Genomic DNA, 26,104 nt, shown 5'->3' on the forward strand with positions numbered 1-26,104 from the left:
CTGCTGGAATTCTAATAGAGAAGAAGAGGAGAGCTAGTTCATGATGATTTATGGTTAAAACTTTTTTTCTATTTTTTTTTTTTTTTTCGGAAAATGAGCGATGGTTTCACTAGATAAGACCCTTATTTCTCATCTGGGATCGTGTTGAACAATTTGAAGCAGCAGTGAAACTAATTTTGACCTTCAACTGTTTGGTGCCCATTCAAGTCTACTATAAGGAGAATAATCCTGGAATGTTTTCATCAAAAACTTTAATTTCTTTTTGACTGAAGAAAGAAAGACGTGGACATCTTGGATGACATGGGGGTGAGTAAATTATCAGGAAAAGTTTATTTAAAAGTGAACTAATCCTTTAAAGAGGTAGTTCACCAGTGGCAAAATAGGCTTTCAAAAAAAAAAAAAAAAAATTGCTGCCTATACAGAAGAAAGGTGAAATAAATGAGATGGCTGTTTTCTTCCCTTTTGCCAAATAGGAAAACTTCAACACCCATAATGCACTGGGCATGTTGCCGTCCAAGGCCACTCCCACAAGTCTGCTATGGATCCCCTTAACAGTGTCAAATAGTAGGAATTATACTACTTCTTAGCAAACTTTTAGTTATAATGGTATCAACTTGTATTGTTCCCAGGAGCAAGAATTCAAAAAGTAAACGTTTAGTATTTGTTTCCAGTGATCCAGCATGTTGAAGGCAATGTGTAAAGGCCGCAGAGACAAAAAAGATCTGAAAAACCTCCATGTTTGTAGTCAGAATTTCAAACTATGACCACGAACACAGTGTTTTAGGCCAAACGGAGGGGAAAACTGTCGTTCAGTTCCTCCAGAAGCAAAAGGACGTCTCGTACATGTAAGAAAGCTATTGCTACAGTGTTCATTTTTTTCATTTCTTTTTTTCTTTTTTTTTTTACCATAATGATGTTTAAAGAGTAGACAAAGTACGATACAATTTTCAGTGACAATAACTGTTCTTTTAATATAACCGACTGTCCGTTGGCTGGGATACAAAATTAAACATCATAATTAACGTAAAAACAAAAATAAATGTGAATTTCTCGTCCAGGAGAAACACTGTTCATTTACTACCGACATTGTAACAATACAAAGCGGCTTGAAAATCGGCGAAGCTGCACTTTAAACATTTAAACCTATACACATTTCATTACCTGATATAATGCTGCCTTCACATGCTCTCGGAATGATCGTGAATACGAGTTTCCTAGGTAAAAAAAAATGCACATGAACGCCCTCTTGATGAAACTTGAATGCGATAAGCTCGTAATCACCATAGACATTATAATAAACATTTATTATATGTCTATGGTAATCACGACTTCAGAAGTGGGGAATAGGCTATCAAATTGTGAAGGCAGCATAATACACCATGAAATGTGCCAGATTAAATATTTTCGTTTTATTAAAATGCGTAGCCTATTTCTACCTGTAAAACTAAACTGAAAGCGAGAGTGGCGCTGCAGCTGATCAGCTACTCTGTCTCCAGATTATTAGAAAAGGTACATGACACTAAAATACGGGTGGACTCTGGTACATAAGGACATTTTTAAGTGTGCTCCAGTCATGTAGAAACTAGACATCTTATTGTCAACAGTCTAACTGTGCACCTGCTACTGTACACTGTCGAGCAAGGCAAAGCGCGAAAATGAGTTTCTCACATTATATGTTCTGTGACACGCGGGTTTTTCTCAGCTATGTGAAAACTGATATCAAAATAATTAAAATTTTCACTTTTTTGCTCATTTTTTCTCCACTTGTTCATTTGAACTGTAGGCACTGTTTTGTCATTGTAGGGCAGTATGAATGTATTTGTAGCTTACTACGTAGGCTACTGTATTTTATCAACTGCTTTTTCTCCGACCCCCTGCCAGATTACTACCCCAGTCGTTGAAGTTGCTAGGCTACCTGATTGCCTAATCCTAACCCCTCCCCCACACCTACTCCCAAATCTACCAATCTGGCGTATTCAATTCAGGCTAACCTTACATGGCTAATCTGAAATAATTCTGCTTCCCTGTCAGATATCTTTTTACTTGATACGAACACTTAAACATTAAATTAAATGTATAGGCTAGCTACTCACTGTTTGGGTCTTCGTTGGCTGCAAGTCCTTTGTATTATCTGTGGATGACCAAGCAGATTTTTAACGTTATCTGCGTGTCTTTTATTGTGCTGTTGTGTTATATAATATTTTGGACAAAGGCCAAGTCTGGTCTGAGACATTCATTAAAGGGCTGATGTAAATTATTTATTTACTTAATACTGCTAATTCATGAGTTTCGATTTCACACACTTGTTGTAGACAAGTGCATAAGTTTTAACATTTTGCAAGGAGGCAGGAAAATAACCAGTGATTAAATCAGTGATAATTGTTTGTGCTAAGAACAGTGAAAAAGTCTGTTAGGGAAAATAACTTTATTTCCTCATATCAAGTCTTTTCTGTTAGGTCTAGTCCATCAGAAAATATTACATTTTCGTCAGATTTTCAGACAGGTACAGTAATGTCAGAGGTGTAAAGTATTTGAGTAAATGTAATTAGTTATCTTTTTGGCTACTTTGTAGTTGTACTGAGTATCAAAGATATTAACAACTTTTACTCTCTACTTGACTACATTTTTGAACAAGTAAATGTACTTTTTACTCCACTACATTTGTGATGAGTAATGCAATTGCATGTTACATTTTATATGGCACCTTACTTTTTCTGCAGCAGTTTGTTTCTGCTATAAAGAAGCAATATCACCATGTAAGGGCATTGAAGGTACTATATCTTGTGCATTTTGCCTTTACTCACCCAAACTTGTCAACAAGGCTACTTTACGTGAATGCGAGTGCATTAGCAGGTATTGCTGTTTGATTTATGAGATGAGGTCTTGACTGCAGCCGATGATGAGGTCAAAACCAGCACATCCAGTGCAAGTAGGCTTTGACTATTTAATTTGACTTAATATTAATTTATTTATCCGCTATATTGACAAGACCGTTTTGAAGGATATTGTTTATTTATGGCCTTTTTGTGCACTTGAGCTTAACTGAGAGTTTGTCGACGTTTAAGAGGCTGTTGTGTCGACCTTGATTTATTGCAGTATTGAGGTGTTCAGTTTTATTTCGATTTTAGAAAATAAACATGATTTCTCATCTTACAAATCAATTGTTTATTTTTTTCCACCAGCATGACTCTCAGGTGTCGAGAACTAGTGCATCTTTGAGCCCATATTTAGTATGCGTAAAATACTTAAGTACTGTTAAAATCAGTTACTCTAAGACTTTTACTCAAGTTGTACTGAAATTGGTGAGTTGAACAGATGTGTTCATTACAAGTGATGGCATGAGGAAAACTAAAAGATTATTGTGATCTATGTTTCATGTCTAGAAGTGAATCATCAGGCAATTCACGTCTTTCAGATTGAGCTTGACGGATTTCTCTATAGCGCAGGAAAAAAAAAATGAAAGAAAATGCATTTTAAAGCTAAAGGGCACGTATTAACCCAATCTCATTGGGTTAATGATGAATTAACGCATCATATTTCTCCTAGTGGGCCTTGCATATTGATCTGAGCATTGCTCATGCATTTAAGAAGACAACTGGGAGATCAAACACTTAAGCTATGGATTCTTTATTTAGATGTGGTTTGCAACTAATGAGTAGGGAAATACTAGCTGTTGTTTGTCCCTGAGAATGCTTGCAAGCTCATTTCCTTTTCTGCCACACGGCAAAACTAATGCCATGACTTGCGCTATGATGTATGGGGAGGTATAAAATGTGTGATGCATTGCTCTCCACTTACACATTTATTTGCACCTTAGAACCATTTGTTTCTTAAAATCAATGCCACATATTTCTACAAACATTCTGTATGTTGTGCATTTGTGGCAATTAAATATATCAGATTCCCCCACCACAAGTGAATGAGAAAAATGGCTGACTGTACCATTGCTTGACTCCATTGGTTTAAGCTGCTATGATTCTTGTAATGTCGTTGCATTGATTATAACCATTCGTCATTTTTTCGACCGCTTCGTGCAGTAAATTTCACTGTGATTTTACAGAATAGTTCATTCATCATTTTCCCTGGACAGTATTCCATGTGTAGCACCCAGTATGTCACAAACTGTACTCATGACTAGTGTGATGATGATGCCTGAAGCTTTAGCTGGAGGATAGAGGGTCTGGTGGAGTTAATCTATAATCACTGTTATCATTAATTCTAGCATTCATCTAACCAGGTGTCCACACTAAACACATGCGCTTATCTGTTTTCCATGACACTTTTACATTACAACAATTACAACATCTATTATTATTATTATGAAACACTTTTCTATATAAATTTTAAATATAGTCATGAAGCTAGATATGTCTTTTTTATCTTTTAAGTTTATATTTTGAAACTTACTGTATATACCATTCAAAAGTTTGGGGTCAGAAATCAAATTATTTTACAAAAATATTTATCAGCTGTTTTTAACATTAATAAAATAATGTTTCTTGAGCACCAACTCATCATGTTAGAATGATTTCTGAAGGATATAAGACACTGAAGACTGGAGTAATTGCTGCTGAAAAATTCAGCTTTGCCATCATAGGAATAAATAGCATTTTAAAATATATTAACATAGAAAACTATTATTTTAAATTGTAATATTATTTTACTATATTATTACCGTTTTTACTGCATCTTTGATCAAATAAATTTGGCCTTGGTGAGCATAAGAGGCCTCTTTTAAAAACGTTAAAAAATCGTACCATCACCAAATGATTGACTGGCAGTGTAGCCTATATCTTTTTTCCATGACAAATGATTAGGTCTCTTTGAAAACATGTTGTTTCATATACAGCAAACTCTTAGTTATGAGGTACTGTTTTTCTTTTTCTCAGTAGTGGTCCTCAAAAGACAAGACATGTCCAGCACTGTTTACAAGTAGCCTGAGGAGCAATAAAATGAGTTAATCTTAATTGATCATGGAGAGCGCCCTCAGTAGAATAGGCAAACTGTAATAACTGCTGATATTAGGATGCCCTGTGGGTCAAAAAAGCTATTTCAATTAGTAATGTAAGGTCTTTCATATTCTCTTTTTTTTTGCCCAGAGGCTCTTATTAAACTTTCCTTTACGAGGGAGCTCACAGTGGAAATTATTGTGGATGACAAAGAGTTTGGGCTTGTCAGGATACTGCAGACTCACTATTTAACCCTGCTGGCCTCGTGGACTCTTATGGCCAGGGGCAGTGCCAGCTATTATCTGCTCTGGCCTACACCATCATAAGCCTAAATTAGATCCGCTGTCCTAACATTGCCTTAACACATTTTGCCTGAATGCTGGACTTTATGAATCATAATCTTTAAATACTTCCGAACAATCGTCTGCCCACCACTCACTCACACATGTTCTACTGCCCGATATAGACATAACATATTGTTCTCTATATGTATGAAAAACCAGTGTGACCTGTGCCTCTAGGCCTCTGATTGCCACAGGCTTTGACCTAGGAGTCCTGAAAACAAAGTTTAGTAATTGCTATCCACAAATAAACAGTGCTTGAATGTGTTCAGTTAACATAATGCAGTCCTGCATCAATTTGAGTTTCATCAGCCGCTTGACTAAAGGTGCGATCACAAAAATAAGGTCCATTGTCAATAGCATAGAGATGCATGAAGCACTTCTCACACAGAAGTCACTTTCAAACCAAGCAGCTTTTCTATTGGTCAGTGCAGTGTATTTGCATGACTAACTAAATGTGTGTGGCAAACTTTTTTGCCCTCATGCGAAACTCAAGACTGTGCAGATTCGTATTGGAATGGCTCGTGAAATTTCACCAGGTAACAGTAAATGTGATCACACATTAAATTTTGCAAAATATACATTTGAAATTATGACAATATTAGGGCTTAATTTTGATATACAGTTAATTGATTAATTCTGATAGAATTTTATGAATGTTTGGTTGCATTGGTTGCCACCTGAACTACAAAGTTTAGTACTACAAACAGAATGCATTACAAACTAAGACAGTTGTTACCAGCGTATGCTGTTTTATAGCATTGTCTCAATAGCTGTATCCACCTGTCAGGGTAGAATGGATTGCTTTGTGTGAAGCAGAAAGCTTGTAAAAATAATACATAAATCTCAAGCAAAGAAGCAGGAGGTTGATGTGACACAAGGGCCTGAGATGCCATGTGAACCTTTAGTCCTCAAATTGAGCAAAACTTAATATCCCATTACCCCATTTCCTCCCCTCTCCTGATTTCTCTCTCAATAGTACTGCTTAATAATTCACACTGTGGGCTATTGCATTTCCACTATCTGAGACTCTGCTAAAATACCAAAGCTATCATCCCTGTGCTGGTTACATTCACTCAGAAGTTTCTGATAAGCACAAAAGTGCTTCATGAAAGTGCAGCTCACTACTAAACATTATTTGTTTTTAGTTAGGGAGCTTGCTCTGAGGTATAGAGTTAATTTACTATAGCTCTACTTATTTTGACTGTATAATAAAGATTGATTATTCTGAACACATGGTGCTGTCACAGCCTTGCAATTCATCATGTATTTTTCCCTGCATTTTTAAAGTCTAATTATCATTCAGTGCTCAATGTGTCATCAATCCATAATGACTGACTGGATCTTAAAAAAAAAAAAAAGAAAGAAAGAAAGTGCAAAAAAACAACACAGGAGACATATTTGATGGTTGACAGTCATATATTGAATTTAAAGGCTTTCTCTGAAGTTTTAATGACAGATGTTTTTATTTAGTTTTTAAAAGATTATTTATGAAAGCTAATATTTGTTAAATGTGTCACTTTGCCAATTAAAAACGGTTCCTTCTAGTTTTGATGATGCATAAGGCAAAGGACAGCAGGGAACAAAAACAAAATCACAAACAAGTTTTTTTTTTTTTTTTGTGAGGTGAATTATTGTCTGCCACCAGCATGAAACCACTGAATTTCAAGTAATAATTAGAAACCAAAATGATTCAGCTTATACCATGTTTAATAAATTTGCATATTGTTTGTCCCTTTAAAATTAAGGGTTTTTATATACGATTAACACTTTTGGTCACTGTTCATTCAATGTAAAATCTGGGTCTTTAGAAGCAGTGTTATCTACTTGATCCTGTTGTGTTATTTTTGGCCACTAGAGTGCTGCAGAAAGCCATTCTTACTAGCAAAAGAGTCAATTATGCCACATTGATCTAATTGTATTTTTTTGACCAATTGCCTCAGAAGTTCAAAATTAGCAGCATTAATTTTTAAAAAAAATGTATTTCTACAGTGTCTGGTATGAACACAAAAGTGATAGGAAATGACTGATGGTGTGGTATCACCATAAATTGTCATCCACTGATGTTTTCTCCCACCTATATCAAAATAAAGACTCATTTTGTAAAAATGAGAACACGGAAGCAACAAATTATCTTAAGTGAGAGACTTTTGATGTATTACAATCTTTTGATGAAGCAATGAACTCTTTTTCATCTTGTAGAAATGAGACAAAAGAAGCGTATATCATAGCAACTGATTGCTTTTGCCCTTCAGAAAGGTTTCATTATATTGAGTGGTGAGTGATGTATAGAAAGTGTTGATCCTCCACAAACCCTTATTTCTTTTTCCTTAATCCTTTCCCATTCACTTCCCTCAGAATCAATATAGAAACCCCAAATCCATTTGATTATCCTATTGCCAAACCGATTCCATCCGGAGTGTTAAAGCGTAAAGTGCAACATGGACCTGTCAGCTATACATGAATTGGAAGTCACTTGAGGAAATTAAGAAGTTCTAAAGTGAGAACACAAAATACATTTAAATTCAGCAAAAGTCATTTAAAGTGTTTAGAAATGTACAGAAGGTAGTAGGACTAATCAGAAAGTGTCTCTTTGGTTTTAGAAATAAAAGATTTAAGACGTCCCCCCTTTTTAAGCTCCTATCTAGAAAGAGCTTTATTATGATATAAATTTATATTGAAATTCTGTTAAACATTCACTGTGAACAGTAATTCAAAACCGAAATGGATAACGCATTATAATATTTTTTGACCATACGCCTTTCAGATTGCATGGCTTGTTGTGTGATATAATATTACACTATATTATTTTTGAATACCTAAAAATATTTTATCTATGCATAAGCATGATTTACTTTCATAAACCCATTTTTCTACTATGAAATATTCTGGATAAATCAATATTCACATGAGACTTTTTGATGTTTTACTTTTTGATTACTTGTGCCAAATGGTTTTTCATTTGTAGCACTACCGCTCAACACTCTCTCTGTATGGTCCAGTATTCTGTAATTATGTTCATAGTTCACAGGCAGACAGTAAATATGACACTTGGGGTGCAGATGTTTGCCAACAGCACTGTAATCCATTCAGTTATTAATTAGGCAAGCTGGTCCTGTCCCTCTTCCTCCTTTCACTGCCTCACTCTCTCTCTCTCTCTCTCTCTCTCTCTCTCTCTCTCTCTCTCTCTCTCTCTCTCTCTCTCTCTCTCTCTCTCTGCATCTTCTCTCTTCTTCTCCTCTGTGGCTATCTCTCCTTCCCCCTCATATGTGCTTAGCTGCTTGGCTAAGTGTTAGTGTGTGTGTTTGCACTATCTGTGACTGTCTGTCACAACAGCTTAATCCATCTTGGCAAACTGAGGCAAATCCACTGATTAGTATTCATGGCCGTGACCAAATTTCCCTTCCAACTATGCCGTCTGCAATGGGAAAACTTATGTTTGTCCTGGATTTTTATTATTTCGCATGTCCAGTTGACAGAATTCTCTTTACCACTATTTTCACTAAACATATTGAGAATGATAACTACCATCGTTTCATGTTGGATTCAGTAGCCATATACTTGCATATCCTGTTCACATACATTTGTTGTCTGATGTCTTTCCAAAGCAAATATGCAAAGGATATTCAATGTAACTACTGGAGGATAGTAAAAAACCCTAGATTTGCATAGAAGAGTTGGTGTTCAGAACCATGGACAGGGGTGACAGATCAGCGGTTACTTACAGAATGTCCCCCTATTCGATCCTATAGACAATATCTGACATTTGCATGCAGTTTGCTCTTTTCCATGACCAATCCAGATATAGAGGGGCGGAGTGAGAGTACAGATTCGGAGTCTGAGGTGGGAGGTTTTACATGAGAGACTCGAGGAGATGGGTACACTGCATTGATATCTTCCACGTTGTGCGCGAAAACCACACGATCCCTCCCCGATATTACGCAGTCTATTTAAACGCAACAACCGCACACCCATTCCATCACTCACCACTTTGGTCGTCTCACCTGCACTCGCGGTGCTCAGGAGAGGAATCCAGTGATGGATCAGGACAAGTACCTGCCAGAGCTCGTTGCCGAGAAGGAGAGCTTGGACCCGTCGTTCGTGCACGCGATGCGCCTTCTCGCTGAAGGTAAGTAAACTATGCTTTCTTCATGCCATCATTATTAGGATCGTATTTGTTTGGTGTGGTGACGCTGCTGTACATTGTTTGTGCCGTTATCGCTTATACAATATTCATTAATCATGTTTGATATATTGACGTCCGTTCTTGAACCATGTAAGAATGAATCAGGCGTGTCAGGTGTTTTGTTTATGTTTTCAGGTGATAATTTGTATTGTAAAATAAGGGAATTGTTCACAGACAGTTTTGGTCTTTATAAATAATTTTTGTGTGTAGGGTTGGCTTTTCCAGTAATTGGTACTCAACTTCGTCCGATTAGAAATTAGAAGCAACACCTTTTCGTGCAACATAAACCACAACAAATATGCGGCTCTTCTGCCGTTCAAAAAGTTCATGTTCTACAACGATGTGTCGCTTGCTATTTTATCACAGAAATTAAACCCTGATTTCGAGTTGCAGGTATATTGCAATGGCTACTGCAATTCATCTGATGTTCAAATTAACATTTTGCTATCTCTCATTCTAATTAATTTAATAGCCTAATCTATATGCTAATTACACATAACTTTCAGGGCAGTCGAGTATTTTAAAGAAATTTAGTTTTTTTCCCTTAAGAAATGAAACGTGCTAAATTATTAAATCTAAAAGTTATTTCGTAGCGCATCTGTCGATGATCGTCTCGACCAAAACGTCACATCTTAAATAGGCTACCTGTTTGATCAAAACATTAAATTCAAAACACAAACATTATCACAAAGTTGTGATATATAGGCTATTTATCATTTATTTACACCATATAATCATATATTATATGGTGTCACGCTTCACGTACTACAGCCTAAAAATGATCGCGATGAAAATCTCGCGATCAGCGTTTTATTGTTATGCTTCCTTCCTTTGCCTAACGAGCGAATTTTGTTCGTGAGCGTCATCTCTGACTGCCTAATTTTATTCAAACTTTGATCATTACTGATACGTTTGAAAACCAAATTGAAAGCCCTATATGAACTTGTATGAAAAGAACAACTTTAGGCCTAATTATGATTTTAATTCAATTTTGTATTATATTTATGCTGCTCTGTTGTTCAAATATTGGGTTAGCCTATCTCTATCGATGTAATGTTCAGGATGTTTTATTGCCAACCCCAGTGTTCATGTTTGTAAGGTCATGGTGACAGCCAAACATGGTAGCATTGCTATTTGAAAATATTATAGATAAGATAAAATCGGTCCTTGACAGCTCATCAGATAGTAAGCAGAGTAATTAAGAGGCAATTACGGCTATTACAAATTACTCACACTGGCTCAGATTATCTCAAGTGCAGGGGAGCACAGTGGGGTGCGTGCTGTTGAATAAGCATGCATGTAATTAAATGACAACCATTGTAACTGGTCCAGGTTATCAGGAAATTGTAAATAACATATGTTTAAACTGTAAATAAAGTGCAACATTGATTTAACATGCATTAAAACATGAATACCTTTTTGGTTTCTTAGAAGTGTATCTGCAGCACATGCATCTGTTGTGTTGTGTTAATTCATGAAGGTTAGATTCATCTTCTTACAGAAACAAAATTCATTCTTCAAGCTCATGATAATATGGAAGGATTATTCAGATCATTCAGATGTATGTGACCAGGCTAGTAATCTATTCATTTTAGAGCTAGAAAAGAATGAGCCGATAATTTAGATTCTGAAGAACTGGAAGCTGAAACAGGCTGTGCATTCTCAAAAGAGAAAATGCTACCAGGGTTTTCTGTAGGTAACAAACATGTCCAGTAAAAATCTCAAAATGGTGCAAAATAATTAGTCATAATCTTAAAAACAAATCAAGATAACACGTCTCTTCACAAAAGGGATAATAAGTCATTTGCATGCTATCTTTCAAATGAACTAAATTGGCTATGGTTGTGAAAGCCTGCATACAGCTTACGTCACCATTATTCAGTCTGAATATTTTGCCTTTGCCCAAAAAGGCTTTTTGAACTGGAATTAATGGAAATTAGTGGCAGTCTAGTAAAGATACTTAGTCTCCTGTGGGTCACATTTAATGTAAGTAGATACCCACTGTCTTAAAAGACTTATAATAATTTGTAGAGCTTTGCCCCAAGACATGAAGAAAAAAGTTTGTCTTTTGTTTTATTTGAATCTCATTTTCTTATTTAGCTATTGTCATGTTCAGAGTTATGTAATTACATCATAATATAAACTATAAAATTTACTCCAAAATACAAAAAACTTTATTATCTCTCACCTTGGTAGCACATTAGTAGGACTGTTTCAGTAGTGGCAAGGATTAAAAAAGCAAACCTTGTGGTTCGTTAAATTTCATGCTGAGCCACTGGTAGTCTGCCAGTGTTTATTTACCCAAGCACATATTTTATTTATTTCAAAATGTCGTATGATAGTCAAGCCTCTTGGCACTGTACCTTTAGGGCAGTGAACAGTACAGCCAACCTGAACATGGATAGAAAATTATTCTGACCCAAGCTCAGGTTACATTTTAACGTGTTTTCTTGTTAAAGATTAAAAACTATACACTGTTATGTTACATTTTGGGATATTACAGGAATTTACATCAAATACTTTCCCTCTCAAAGTTTTTGGGTTTAAGAAGAGTTCAGGCAAAGAGTCTCTCACAGCTTAGTTATTTTGGTCCAAAATTTGTCATACCCTTTAAGAGGAAAGTGATTAATATTACAACGGCGATCGATACAAGCGTAACTTATCCTAAACACCAGGCGGCCTGGAAACAACTGACGACTAAGCACTTTAGCAAATGGCCCATGCCTGCTGCGTAACTTGAATGTCTAGACCTCTCTGAAACGGCACAATTCCAGTGCAATATATCCACTGTGAAAGAACATGCACAAATTATTTGAATAGCTCTTTTTAGATTTTTTTTTATAATGTGAAAAAAAGAAGCGATACTTATCAAGATATATTTTAATGCAACAAATCAATTATTACGTTTTTTTTTTTTTTAAGAGCTACACAAAATTAGATTATAAAAGGGAAAGCTTTTGATATTCTGGTCAACTTTTGGCTGTTTTCCAGGAGATCATTTGCCTTGCAACAGATATAACTGTGCAACGTATAATAACGGATGACTTTTTTCAGTTAATCTGTATATTGGTATCAATATTACAGTATTTTTACTTAAAAATTAAAACATCCTACAGTTTCATAACTAAAACACCCTACTCACTGTAAAAAAAGAAAGAAAGAAGGAGGACACCCACATGATGAACAAGTGGATGATTGATTTTTTTTATTGTGTCCTGGATTGCGCCAGAGGATTATATGTTGGTTCGGAGCATTTGACTGCAAAACGACACTAAAAAATGCTGGGTTGTTTTGACCCAAATTTAAGTCAAATGTGGACGAACCCAGCCATTGGGTAATTTTTTTTTATTACATTTTTAACACAAGGGTTGGGTTTGTCCATATTTGACCCAAATTTGGGTTGAAACAACCCAGCATTTTTTGGAGTGGAGGCACAATATAATGGAGAGTTCGCAAAGAAACATTTGTTGAAAGACAAAGCCAACTGTATTGGATCTGACTGTAGCTACATCACAAACTGTAAGTAAACGATGTGATAATGCTTTGTCTGTAAATGACAGTTTTTAAACGGATAATGTTTTTAAAGCATTGATACTTTTGCAATGATGTTAGCCAATCATAACGTTGGCCATTTTCTTGAGCCGGCCATTAAAAACCGATCATTTCAGATGAGGTTCAGAATATATATATTTGTGCAAAAAACATTGTTAACATTACAAATGAACCTCAAGGAACATATAATAATAAAATGCATGATATATCATGACATAAGTGATATAAGCATGGGTTGACAGGTTTGTCTCAGAAACTGAGAGATAGGGAAGTTTGACTTAAGGAGACTGTTTAAAGTTTATGTGTCTTCTCCGTCCAGATGCTTTGATTTCCAGGTTAGACAGTCCTCTTCAGAGAACCACCAACCTGGAATAAGCTGTTCCTCTTGGGGGAACAAAGAGAATGCTTCAAATTCCAGTCTGTCATTTTGATCTTGTAAAGCACATTGCTGAATTGCTTTTATAGAGGTGACTTGATGCAAACTACTTACTTTAGAAAAGGACAGACTGCAACGGCATCCACTTCAGATTCCGTTTTTTTTTTTTTTTTTTTTTTAAAGAGCCTTTTGCCTCGTAGGGACAAAAAGTAAAAAGTAAAAAAAAAAATCTGCTTAGCAACAACATTTTAGGAATGGATTTTACAAGGTGGTGTTAAAGATCAAGCTGGATTTTTCTAGCAGAATGTTTCCTCCCTGAAGAACTTTTCAATGTGGAGATGAAAACAAAACATTTAAATCAAAGTGCTTTTATATGATTAAAACAGCTGGTCATTTGTTGCTGGACAGATGTTTGTGGTAGATGGTGACAAATGAAAAGTGGTACAATTTTTTTTTTTTTTTTTTTTTATTAATCTGAGAATGTAGAAGTAGTTTTATTCTGCTTTTACAGTACATAGATTATATTAAGCTTTTCCACAACTGTACTGTAAACAACTGTACTGTAAACAACACTAATATATGACTCTTAAGGATTGCTGTGCCTGATGGGAAAATTCTACCACTACACCCTTAATTATATAGAACAGCATGAGTGTCGTATTTCAGTAATCAGTCACCCTCTATCATAACCAAAGATGTAATAGATAGAGAAAGCTATCTGTATTTCCATTCACCTCAATGGCAGTTGCTCAGCTGGTGCATCACCAAGTCGTAGTACGAGATATGGAATGAGATTTTTGCTCATGGCAGCTCCACAAGAATACAAATAGTCCCAAAGACCTTCACTGGAAAGTATCTTAAAGTGTGATGTCAAAGAATGCATTTAAGAGCCATCAAAAAATTACACTATGTACTATAATAAAGCAGTTTGGGGTTTATATGTGCTTGCATGTGTGTGTGTGTGTGTGTATGCATGCTTTTTAATGCCAGTTACAACATACCAGCAGAGGCTAATCAAGCTACACTAACCAGCAATTTATAAACCATTCTTTGCTTCTGGCTAACAGAGATTCATAACCCATTGCTTTGAGTTTAGTGGTTGTAGAATAACTACAAATGTTTACAGTACAAGTTAACCAGGATATTCAAGTGAATCTTTTTTAATACACACATCTATGACAGGTCAAACGCTTCCAGATGTCTTAAATTACTGATAATAAATGCAGTTGATCAAATGTGTGATCTAGCAGTGACCTTGTCCTGACAAAACGAAATCATTAGGCCAGAGAACGTGTCTCAAGATGGAATGAATGTTTAATGATATGTTTCCATAAGCAGCCTTTTAACTTGATTTAGTTCTCCTGCGGTATAAATATGACCTGCGGATTGCATAGTCACAGACCTTGATAGACCAACTACTGCAATCTTCTGGACATTAGTATGTAGAGTGCGAGCTTTTTAAAATGGGTATGTTGATAGGATCAGCTGTTCCTAACAGCTTCCCATTTGAAAACTTATCAAGCCACAGCTCTCTATCACAGAGTAATCATGTGCAGGCTAATAGGTTAACCCCGGTACCTTAATATTTTGATAAATATGTTGATGTTGTTCCACAGCTGAAATTGATAGATGGCTTGATACCCCGTTCTAAATAATAAGGGACGTGCCAGGTCTCTTTTATGGTTTGCTGTCATTGGAGGCCACAGGAAGGCCTAGTGTAGTCGTGAGCTACTAGAATTGTTACGCTACTAGAAGTTTTTTTTTTTTTTTGATGGAACAAATGATTGCCATACACCTCCTTGTATATTTGAGCCTCAGCATCATGATTCTTAGCATGTTGCCTTTCTGGAGTTGGCATTGAAAACTAAAAAAATGATGCCATCGGAGGCAGTATTTGGAAGTAAGAAGGCATCAAGGAACAACTGACTCCAGTGAGTAACAGTGCTTTTATCCGAGTTGGTTTTTGAAGGCAGTGTAGATGTAAATCCTTTGCTGTCTAAAATATCCCACAATCCTGTGCGGCTTACGGTTGGTGGAAAGAATAATGGAGTGGCTGAAAATAGTTCAGAATTTTTCATTTTTATTTGTACAATATTTTTTTCAATGTTTGAATGCATTTCTTCTGAGAACATAGTTACAAACTTTTTTTCTAAATAAGCTACAAAGCTCACTTTTTATTACTTATGACAGGTTTTGTCTATATATTCCACCAGGATATTTTTACCAGGATTTTTTTTTTTTTCACCATGTTCCTTGGTTTTCTCTGTGGCATAACTGGCACAGGCAACTTGTGTTGGCTGTGAGATATACGTACAGTGAAATGCACTGCATAGATTGTGCCTGAAACTCCAGCAGGAACAAAGGGTTCCCAAGTGCCATTTTTTTTCTCTGGCTGGATGGCAGGTTCCTTTTCTTCTTACTGTTACAGCAACACCTTCTAAAAATGGGATGCCTATACACTTGCTGTGAGAGCCAGCGAGTAGCACTCTCCATGCGAGCATGTTTGGGGACTTGATGAAATACCACTCTTCGGGGAGAATGCGAGGTGGCTGACAGCAGATTCAAATGGACTTGTCCTTGTGCTCCCGGAATAATTTGCATGTATTTGCTCAACATTATACATGTGGCAGATGTTAATGTGCATTTTGGCAAAAGAACAAAATGGATACAGAATTAAGTATGTGATTTAATTTTTAAATATGTTGGGGGCTTTACATAGGTGAAGCAAATGTGTGGGATCTAAAAGCTTGCAGTCTCTGTCCCTGTGCTCTTCTCTGCTCATCTGTAGCACTGTGTGAAAGGAGACTGAGCAAAGCTGGAGCAGACATCATTTCGTCCTTTTAGTGCATGACAACCACACACTCATTTCCTTATTCATGCATAATATGAGCCCCCCGGCAAAAGTTCAATTAAGGAATCTTCTTATGATTGGGGAGCCATTTAAATTGTGTTGGAGAAAAGAGATTTGCTAAAAAGCATGTCAGAATGATTTTAGGCATTTTTGTGTTTTTGTCTCTATGTTACTGTTATTGAGCTGTCAAAAGCGCCATGAATACAGTCTAACTGTGTGCAGTCTGTAATATGTGCACACATATATGTTTTATGAACAGATTAATCAGTCTTTTCTCAAATTGATGTATGAACATGAAAACACTTCGGTTCCATGTATGTATGTATGTATGTATTGTGTGTGTGTGTGTGTGTGTATATGAGTATTTTGCAGCATTTATTTGAAATATAAATATTTTGTAACATTATAATTTTTTTTACTGTAACTTGATTAGTTTAATACAAACTTTTGTATTAAACTTTTGAATGATTATATGCGTGTATATATATATATATATATATATATATATATATATATATATATATATATATATATATATATATATATATATATATATATATACACACACACACACATATAATATGTGTATAAATTATATATATATATATATATATATATATATATATATATATTTAATTCGCAATTTCAATTTCATTGTTGATTAGTTTTATACATCCCCAAACTTTTGAATGATTATATGTGTATATATATATGTGTGTGTATATATATATATATTTTTTTTTATTTACAGGTCAACTGGCGCAAGTAAAAGTCAATCATTCTTTAAAGATTGCGCAGTATGTTTGGACAGAATATGAGGCATTTCTTTATTAAATTCATAAAAGACAAAAGGAATACTGAATTCTAAACAACAAAGAAATACCACAATTTATCAAGACCTCGAAGCAGATAGGAGGGAGAAACATCTCATACGTGGCCGCTCCTAAGTATAAGGGGCTTTCCTTAACACACCTACGTCTTTGATTAAAAAAAATGGCTAATGCAGTGCCGCGATATACTTAAACCTACTAACATCTGTTGCCATGATTTTTGGAATGACATAAGCCGGGGACACACCTAACGATTAGCTGAAACATTCTAAGACTGAACTGAACACAAATACCGATTGTTTCCTTCGACTGGAGCCGATTTATATACTCACACAAGGAATTTGAATACCGACTGTAATCGCAGACTGAACGCAACTGCCTCTGACTGGACGCGTTTGAGCGCGATCAGTCATAAGTATCAATTTACATTCATAATCGGCCTTACAATCGTTAAGTGTGTGCGCGGCTTTATCGCAAGAGGGAAAAATTAAGTTTTTTATTAATTAGTTAATATCAGTTAATGGAAAGCCATCATTTTGCAATAGTTTTTAATCGACATTTAGAAAATATCACAAAAGATTTGCGCAAATATGTAATGGAAAACTGGCTATTTATGTGTTTATCATTTGCATGTGTTTTTAAGCCTTAAATCATATTTAAATATTCAAGAAGAGCAAAAGAGAACTCAATTCAGCACTCGCAGGCTGTGTTTTGTGCACAAACATTCATAGAAAGTTGCTTCTCAGACAGCGAGCAAATACTGAATTGTGTTCTTTGTCATGTCATCTTGCACTTGAACAGACAAATTCATGCAAAATTATGTTAAAATGCCCATCTTGGCAAGTATCCTTGTAAACATAAACATAGCGAACATAAACAGTTGCAAAATAAAAGCATGCGTACAGTATTATTACTGGTTCCATGCAAAGTCCATGCAAACAAAAAAAATTGTGGTTTCTATCACAGAAATAAAATACTGTGATTTACTGTAGTTTTTTAATCAGAATATTGTATCATTGGAGAGCATAAGAGACGTCTTTTAAAAACATATATAGATTATACCTGCTGGGTGAAATTTGATATTCTGGTGTAAACAGGTCTGTTTATTACAGCTGATATTTTTAAAACATGATTAAATGATAATTACATTTAAAAAACCCTTTGTAATATATTAACTCTCCTGATTCGTTTAGCGGCACTCTAACTTTGTTATGGCCTGCCTGAAAGGTGCGGAAACCAACTGTGCTGACATCTGTCGACCAGCTATCCTTTAGACCTGAGAGTCTATTTTCCCACTTATTAGAAGTTCAGAGAGCAGGTGAGAGGAGTGATGCAGCACACGTCAGGCTCACTTTTATTCTAATTAGGAAGCAAGACAGGATGTTCTTTACTGTGGAGGTTAAACATTACCGTTCAGTGTCTTTTCCTGCCCTTTAAGAAACATCTTGGAAAAACCATTATCATTCATTCTGAATTGTTGTTTTATCATTACAACACATTTGTTGCAGAGATATGAATGCTTAATGTCAGCATTGATATCAATGTATTTGACTTTGAAGCATCTATTTCTGTAGTTTTTGTGTAGAAGATTACACTGTTTTAATGGTTCAGTGTCTTTAGCTGTACGATATGTAAATATTACCTCTGACTAAACTATAAAAAATATGTACATTCCCGCTGGGCCACTAAGGTTAATTAAGTAATGTAAATTAGGGTGATGCACATGAAAGGTGATGTATGATGGGGAAAGAAATGAAAAGAGAAGAGGTTTCTAATAGTAATGACTTGGGTTATATTTGTTGAGATGGAACAATTTTAATATTCAGAAACTGAAATGAGTTTCAGTCATCTAAAACTCATCTGAAACAAATATTATAAAGCCTATTGTAAAATCGTAGTGCTGGGAAGTGACATATTCAAACATTTCAAAGTATAAAGTTTTCAATAGCAAAATATTCAAAAAATACCAGTCTCATATTCTATGAAATTCTAATTCTAAAGAAGATTTATAATAAAAGTTTAAGTAGAGTCTAAATCCTAATCTAAAATTCACAAAGGTGGTCATAGCTCAAAGAATAGTAGACAAAAAAGTAGTACTGTAGACAACAACAGTTAGTTAGTAGTGAACAAGTGTAGTCACAAGCGCTCCCTTATGGAATAAAATATATTTCCCTATAGGAATGATCAATATATTACATGATTTAACATTATATTTGAAAATATACAGAAAAATAGATTGCGTAAATAAATTACAATTTATTGAATAATACATAAGGAATTGCCACTTTTGATATATTGAAAAATATATAATAATATATTTACTAATATATCATAATGTATGTAATTTTATATCCAGTAATATACTTATATGTGATCAGATATGGTACTGCATGCATAATATATTGCAGATATATAAACACGTATATGGTAAAATATATTATGTAACACATTTCTTATATTTTATAATAATTTACATTTTAAATGTTCCATATTTTCAAGTTAGTTAACAAAAGCACACCTGCATGTACTAACATTTCTACCAAAGAGACTATCACTGTATAGTGTGCACAGCCATTACTTTTTAAATAAAGTTATTATAGTCTTAATGGTGTTCAGCCAATCATAAACCTAACCACAGACTGTACTCTTCAGCACAGTGATAACCCCCAAAAACTCACACATACCAAAAAAACTTTTAAATTCCAAAATAATACAACTTTAAACACTAACAGATCTCCCCCTACATCAATATTGAGCAAAACACATGAAATAGCACTTAATTTTTACATATAATGTAATATTAAATCATCTTCTTGACTGAAAGTGTCCAAATTGGGTTTTATTACACATCAAGCATATCCTTCAATGTGGGATTTATGTTATAAACATGTTATGTTGTCTTTTCTGAATGGGATGGGTATTATCCATGGTACATTAAGAAATACCTTAAGAAATATTACACACAAGGCTGGTTTGAGTAACATACAATTATCCCAAACTAATTTACACATCTTTCATTTTTGCCAGTTGCCTCCTCCATATCCTGTTAGTCATCGCCTTTAGCTGGATGAAATCATTTTTAAAATACATCTTTCTTTGTAGCTTTAGATGTGTGTACAAGTGTGTCAGGAGAGCGCAAAAAATTATGCACTGATTCTGTTACAGATTACAGAGAAAAAGTGAACACAAAATGGGAATGACAAGAAGGAATTGTAATGAATAACCTAGAAATGATTTTAGGTTGAAAATTGTATTTTACTAGAACAAAAGGGTGATTTACCTCCCTTTTTCATAGCAGTATTATCCTAATGTGGGCGATTTTGAATATCCGCACGGACCTGATCAGGTCAGATTGATGTATTTTACAATGTGAAAGTCATTTTCAGTTAGAAATTTCATTTTCCAGTCAACAGGAGGTTATCTTCAAAAGTGTAGTATTGTTGTCTTTTTGATGGATTGTTAGAAAAGGTGAATCAAGGGGTGCAAAATGTATTATATATCAGGGAACAATACTGTGGGCTGTGGTACTCCAAATAATATTCGGAAAACCATGCCAGCCAGTTTTTTGGTCAATCTGTGGTAATGGATCGACCTCAGATTGTTTAGGCCCAAATGTCTTTTCACATTTTCTTTTGTCTTTGAGAACATTATTATTTGGATGGTTCCAGCATCCATTAAATTGCACCCGATTGGTTCAAGCTGAAGAAGGATCATAGAATTCAGCCTAGAATCTTATTGTGAATTACAACCGTAGAGAAACTTCACAGAGCCCATAGATGAGTGAATATATTTGATATTCAGTTTCATTCTGTGATGTGCACATTTTTCCTGCTTATTGTAATGTCAAGAGGATGGAATTTAAAAATGAACAAATTGTGCAGCAAATAGATTTTGCTGATTTTTTTTAATAGATTTTTTTTTAACCATCAATTGTTAATGCCTTGGTGACCGTATAGGGCACTCTTTAAACAAGCTGGGCTGAAATGTTTTATAAAGGGACAACATGCCAGAGAAAGAAGCCAAACCAGAATATAAGCCTGAATCTTCCCTTATTATGCTGCGATACTCATTCCACAGGGCCACTCACCCTTGAAATTGTTATATGTATCAACTAAAAGCCCATTTGTGGATTTTTTGGTCTTTTACTCACTCAATAAGATCAGATCACCATCTCCTAAATAGCACCCAGAGACTTTTGTTAGTTAGAGTTGTCAAGCATGCATGCATGGCATACTCAAGAGGTAGCTGTCCTTGTGTGTAGGGCCATCCAAAATCAATGAAATCCAAAAACACATGAGGTCTTACAGCACTGTTGTTAGTTTCATGTTGAATTTGTTTGGTTTTCAGTTTACTGGCAGTTTGTATGATGCAAAATGTCAAAGGAATACAGCAGCTTTTGTCTGATCAAATCTTTTCTGCACAAATAGAAGAGCATTAGAAATAAACAAAGCATGAGTCTATTCCCTGTGGATTACAATGAGATACATATGCAGCCACCGAGTCTGCACTGAAGTGCTTTTTATGTTTAAAATGAACATATATTCATAAGCAAGAGGACAAAGAGCTTATACTTTTCTTACATTCCTATGTTACAGTTTATGTCTGTTTTTGCAGAAATAAATATTATTTCAGGATGCGTCTATTGCCGCGTTCCTAAAATAATTTCTCAGCATTACATATTGTTAGGTCCCAAACATGCCTCATTTTCAGCCTTGTTTGATTTCTTTTGTATCTTTCAGCCAGAGAAAAGAGAAAGATGACAGGAAAAATAGCAAAAAAAGGTTCAAAACTCAATTATCAGAATCAAATTTCACCTTTTCCTACTGTTGTCATTTTCCAGATGTTTTGCCATTATTTGCTTACAGCTGCCTGAGAGTAAGTGTCAAGCTGAAGGGCACAGAAAGAAGCAAGGACTCTGTAACTCTCCAGTTCATGGATTGCCTCAAACAGGATCTTAACTCTTGTTAGTTCTTGTTAGAAAAGAAGATTTTCAAGTGAAAATAGGTTAGGTTTAAAGCAGTGGTTCTTAACCAGAAGACTGGGTTCCACTAGGGGGGCCTAAGCAAGTGGGTTGCAAGTATTTAAATAAATAAATAATAATAAATAATTAGTAAAATATATAAAATCTAATCTAAATGAAAATGCTAAAAATAAATACATGAAACCAAGATGTAAACGTAGATCAGATTTCTTTTTATTTTCTCTTTATTGAAAACAGTTCTGGAATACAGAACATATCTTCTGGAACCACCTGGTATTAAGATGCGAGAAGTGGACGACGCTAAATACGGATGACGCTAAGAAGTGGACGATGCTAAATACAGGTGTAAATGGGGTGTTAAACGTTATGAGCTTGTCCACTTTCAACCACTTCCAGAGGTAGTCGAAAAAACGCATTCGACTGGATTGCTTTCATAGTATAAACGCTTATGTGGTTGAATGTGTTCGAACATCGCAAAAGACCACCTACTCTCTGAAGAAACAAAAGCAGAAACATAAGCTCATGCTCTCCGTATGCTTTTCTGTGATCTCTGGACATGTTCATATGTAAATTGCGCAGGTTTATTTCGTCCATTAGATTGAAAGATCTGAAAAGCCCATACATTTAACTGCCCAGAGCCCCTTCCCTTGAAAAAAATTAGGAAAGACGTGGTTGAAAATGGACAAAAGAGATGGAATAAAATACCAGGTGTAAACAGGTTTGCGTCTCCCTTGTCCACTTGTGATTGTGTTGGACAACAGTCAAAAAGGTTGAGAACCACTGGTTTAAAGTGATAAAACAATCGATATGCTGTACGAAATGAAGGAAAAGAGTATTTTTAAAAGGCACAAAGTAGGCCTACCTTCTGGTTTTCAAAAATTGCTGGAACATGTTCATTTTTGATGTGCTGAACTACACCTGTGGTTACTCTGATAGGATGCCTATGTGAACTTGAGGGGAGCTAACTCAATACATCCTCTAAAAATCACCTTGAGACCAGCTGGCTAAAAAAAAAAAAACTCAAAATAACTTGTCTCATATTTTATTTATTTTTCTGTGTGAGTTCATCCTCTGTTTTTGCACATAATTCTAAAAGATTATATTTGAACCTGCAAATAATTGCTTTCTAGCACTTTATTGTTAAGCTTTAAGACAATAAGTAGTTTATTTAGAAAAAAACGGTGAGGTGATCATTACAGAGGAAGCATTAAGTTTCCTTTAAATGTATAAAGGGGACAAGAGCTGTATAACTGCCTCAGACAACCTGTGATGTATTCACAAATGACCACTACACGCTCCAGGACAACTTAAAACTTGAAAAGTCATTGGGATGAATTTCATGCTGCTCCTCGCTCCTACATACAGTATAGAAATGAAAGCGAGAGAATATGGTTTTCTGCAGGTTTAAGCAGCTGAGAGTCTCTCCAGAGGGGAGGTGAAAAATAATGGCCTCCCTTCACCTGCTGACTTCTCTTCCCTTCTTTTCCCACTCCATGTTTTACACGAGTTGCACAGGTTCATAATTCTCAATTCTGCTGAGCATTAATTTAGTAGCGACAGAAGGGGTTCCCTGGAGGAACCCAGGTGACAGCTTCATTTCAAGCCTCTTTAATGTTGTGTGGCTGTTAAGTCTCCGGCTCAATTCTCAAAAGCACCATAAAATTCCTCAAGCACAAAATATTACAGTTTTGCGCAGCAGCTTTTCAATTTGTGTTTGTCATGCGAATAAGGGCTTAGTAGGCTTACGCCGACAAGTTACGTTCTACGCAGAGTGTTTATTTAATTGTTGTTAATAAATGTTCCACTGGAAGCTGAGAAGATCTGAAAGCCTTTTTTGAGTTTTTCCTGATTTTCTGGGTCGATCGAGGCAAAGCATGACATTATTTGACCTCAACTTTTTTTTTCTTCTTTTATTTAGAGATTGAAAAGTTCGAAGGAGATGAGTTGAGAAAAGATGGTGAGGTGAAGAAATACTTGGATATCATCAGCAACAAAAACATCAAACTTTCAGAGCGCGTGCTGATCCCGGTGCAGCAGTATCCTAAGGTAAGACCTCAGTGCTCCATATAACGTGCAAAGGAGTGATGACGTGACAACCAAATCAATGTATAGTCATATGGAGATCAGAGAGAATCAAAAGCAATTCATCAGCTTTATGGGATTGCTGTGCTTTTGGTAATGACTTAATGCATTCTGTATCTGGCAGGAGCAAACCAGATGGTGTCAGATTCTGATTTGTGCTGCACTGCAGATCTGTTATTTACACCTTATATTTCTGTCCTAGCTGAAAAGGTTCCTGGCTCTCTCAGAGTAACAGGCATGCCACATCTGTTTCTAGCTGTTCAAACATTATTCTGCCTAATTTTGTAATCAGGAAATTATTCTTGTTTTTTTCCAACTCTTTTTTTTTTTTTTTTTTTTTTAATGTTTTACCAGCTGGCATCTCATGCATCTGTTAGGAAATTTTAGCTTCTCATCGCCTGCATTTTATTCAGCAACATGGTCAGTTTTGCACCAAGTCTGTTGATTGATTGAACTTCAACGTGGGGGCTTCGACTTCTTCGACTTCCTATGGGGGCTTCCAGCAATTATCAAGTCACCTTTATTTATATAGTGCTTTATACAGATTGATGATGCAGTCAATGAGCGTGGAATCATGGAACTTGTCATCATGCCAATGGATAATAATGTTTATGGAGAAATAATGTTTATGGGTGAGTGAGTGAATGCATTCATGTTTTTAACATGACCGTGGTATGAAGCAGAGCGTGGCCGAGAATCGCGGGCACGTTTGCTAATGAGAGACAGATATCAGTGCCACATGAGTCCCGGGGAATATAAAGGAATAAGGACATTTCGTTCTACCGACCAAGTGCTGAAAAACTACTCATACAGGTCAGTTTATTTGACGAATTAAAATAGTGAGGTAACACAACGCTGTTTCACTTGGTCTTACTGCATTTGAATGTGTTGAAAGTTGTAATGTTATTCTATGTATTAGTTTGTTGGCTGAATGAGACTAACAGTAAGCTAGATCCACATTAGAATATCATACTGATCATACTCTAACATTTCATCATGTTATAATGTTAGCTATATACTTCAATGAGAGCGAGACATCACTGCCTTTTGTCAGAGCGCGATCAGACCTCACTAAGCGAATGCTGAACGCAGTTGGACATAGTGGTGTTTTAGAGGTAAAAAATGATATAAAACCTGTTCGGTTTATCACACAAACCGATCGTTTCGTGTCTTAGGACATCAATGTGTCGTCACGAGCCGCAGGGTTTAATTTGGATTTGTCTATGCGAGTTTTATTTACTCTTATAGTAGAAGTTCGCATCCACTCGCATTATTTGACTGACAGACCGCAACGGTTGGAGTTAAAAATCATCATTTGTGTTCTACTGAAGAAACAAAGTCACCTACATCTTGGATGCGCTGGGGGTAAGCAGATAAACATCAAATTTTCATTTTTGGGTGAACTATCCCTTTAACCTGAGCTGTTATATAAAGGTTCAAAGTCTAACTTGATTTCAAAGACTGCTCGAAAAATACTAAAAAAAGGTACAAGAAGAAACCCTAGAGAGCTGAAGAGTTGTAATCAATGGAGTGTAGGTGTAGTGCTCTAATCACTCACAAATCTTATGATAATTTGATAATCTCCTTTCAGTTTTCACAAAATATTAGTTGTTTTCATGCCTTTTGCACAACATTGCACCATTTCATGCTTTTCATCTTCAGAAAGATCTTTCTTCCTCTCCATATTGCATGAGAACTGTGACTTGCTTAATAATGTGGAACAACCTCTAAGTAGGGTTTCCATAGACCTGGCAAATTATTTTGTCTGAGATTGATACCAGTTATCTAAAAAGACATCGTTAAATAAACAAACAAAAATTTTCTTAGAAAAACTAAAATCTAAATGTTTATTCTACTGAAATCGTACTGATATGTCACTTGCATAATAATTTGGAACGCAGTGTATATACATTGTGCAAGTGTTTTTTTGGATATTTTAATATAAAAATCTTACAT

The 26,104-nt window shown here is 35.5% G+C and overlaps 2 protein-coding genes across 12 annotated transcripts in view; one reads left to right on the plus strand and one right to left on the minus strand.

Annotated features, from left to right (window-relative positions):
* Nucleotides 1-26,104, minus strand: part of si:dkey-103j14.5 (isoaspartyl peptidase/L-asparaginase) — a 67,956-nt gene that overhangs the window by 23,374 nt on the left and 18,478 nt on the right. The window contains exon 1 of one of the 4 annotated variants that reach the window (XM_048204777.1): nucleotides 2,094-2,248. The exons of 2 other annotated variants lie outside the window; for them this stretch is intronic. In XM_048204777.1, coding sequence (XP_048060734.1) covers nucleotides 2,094-2,233 — 140 coding nt within the window. In that variant the 5' untranslated portion in view covers nucleotides 2,234-2,248. Of the gene's footprint in view, nucleotides 1-1,161; nucleotides 1,196-2,093; nucleotides 2,249-26,104 lie in introns of those variants that run through there. One more of the 4 variants, XM_048204780.1, reaches the window with a different exon arrangement.
* The window catches only part of khdrbs2 (KH domain containing, RNA binding, signal transduction associated 2), a 78,994-nt gene continuing 61,973 nt past the window's right edge, over nucleotides 9,084-26,104 (plus strand). For 3 of the 8 annotated variants that reach the window (XM_048204782.1, XM_048204781.1, XM_048204783.1), the window contains exons 1-2: nucleotides 9,084-9,419; nucleotides 23,985-24,112. In XM_048204782.1, the coding sequence (XP_048060739.1) occupies nucleotides 9,329-9,419; nucleotides 23,985-24,112 (219 nt within the window). In that variant the 5' untranslated portion in view covers nucleotides 9,084-9,328. The remainder of the gene's footprint in view (nucleotides 9,420-23,984; nucleotides 24,113-26,104) is intronic. The other 5 variants (XM_048204788.1, XM_048204789.1, XM_048204786.1 and 2 more) reach the window with 4 other exon arrangements.

Source organism: Megalobrama amblycephala, linkage group LG10 (assembly GCF_018812025.1).
Source record: "Megalobrama amblycephala isolate DHTTF-2021 linkage group LG10, ASM1881202v1, whole genome shotgun sequence".
NCBI lineage: Eukaryota > Metazoa > Chordata > Actinopteri > Cypriniformes > Xenocyprididae > Megalobrama > Megalobrama amblycephala.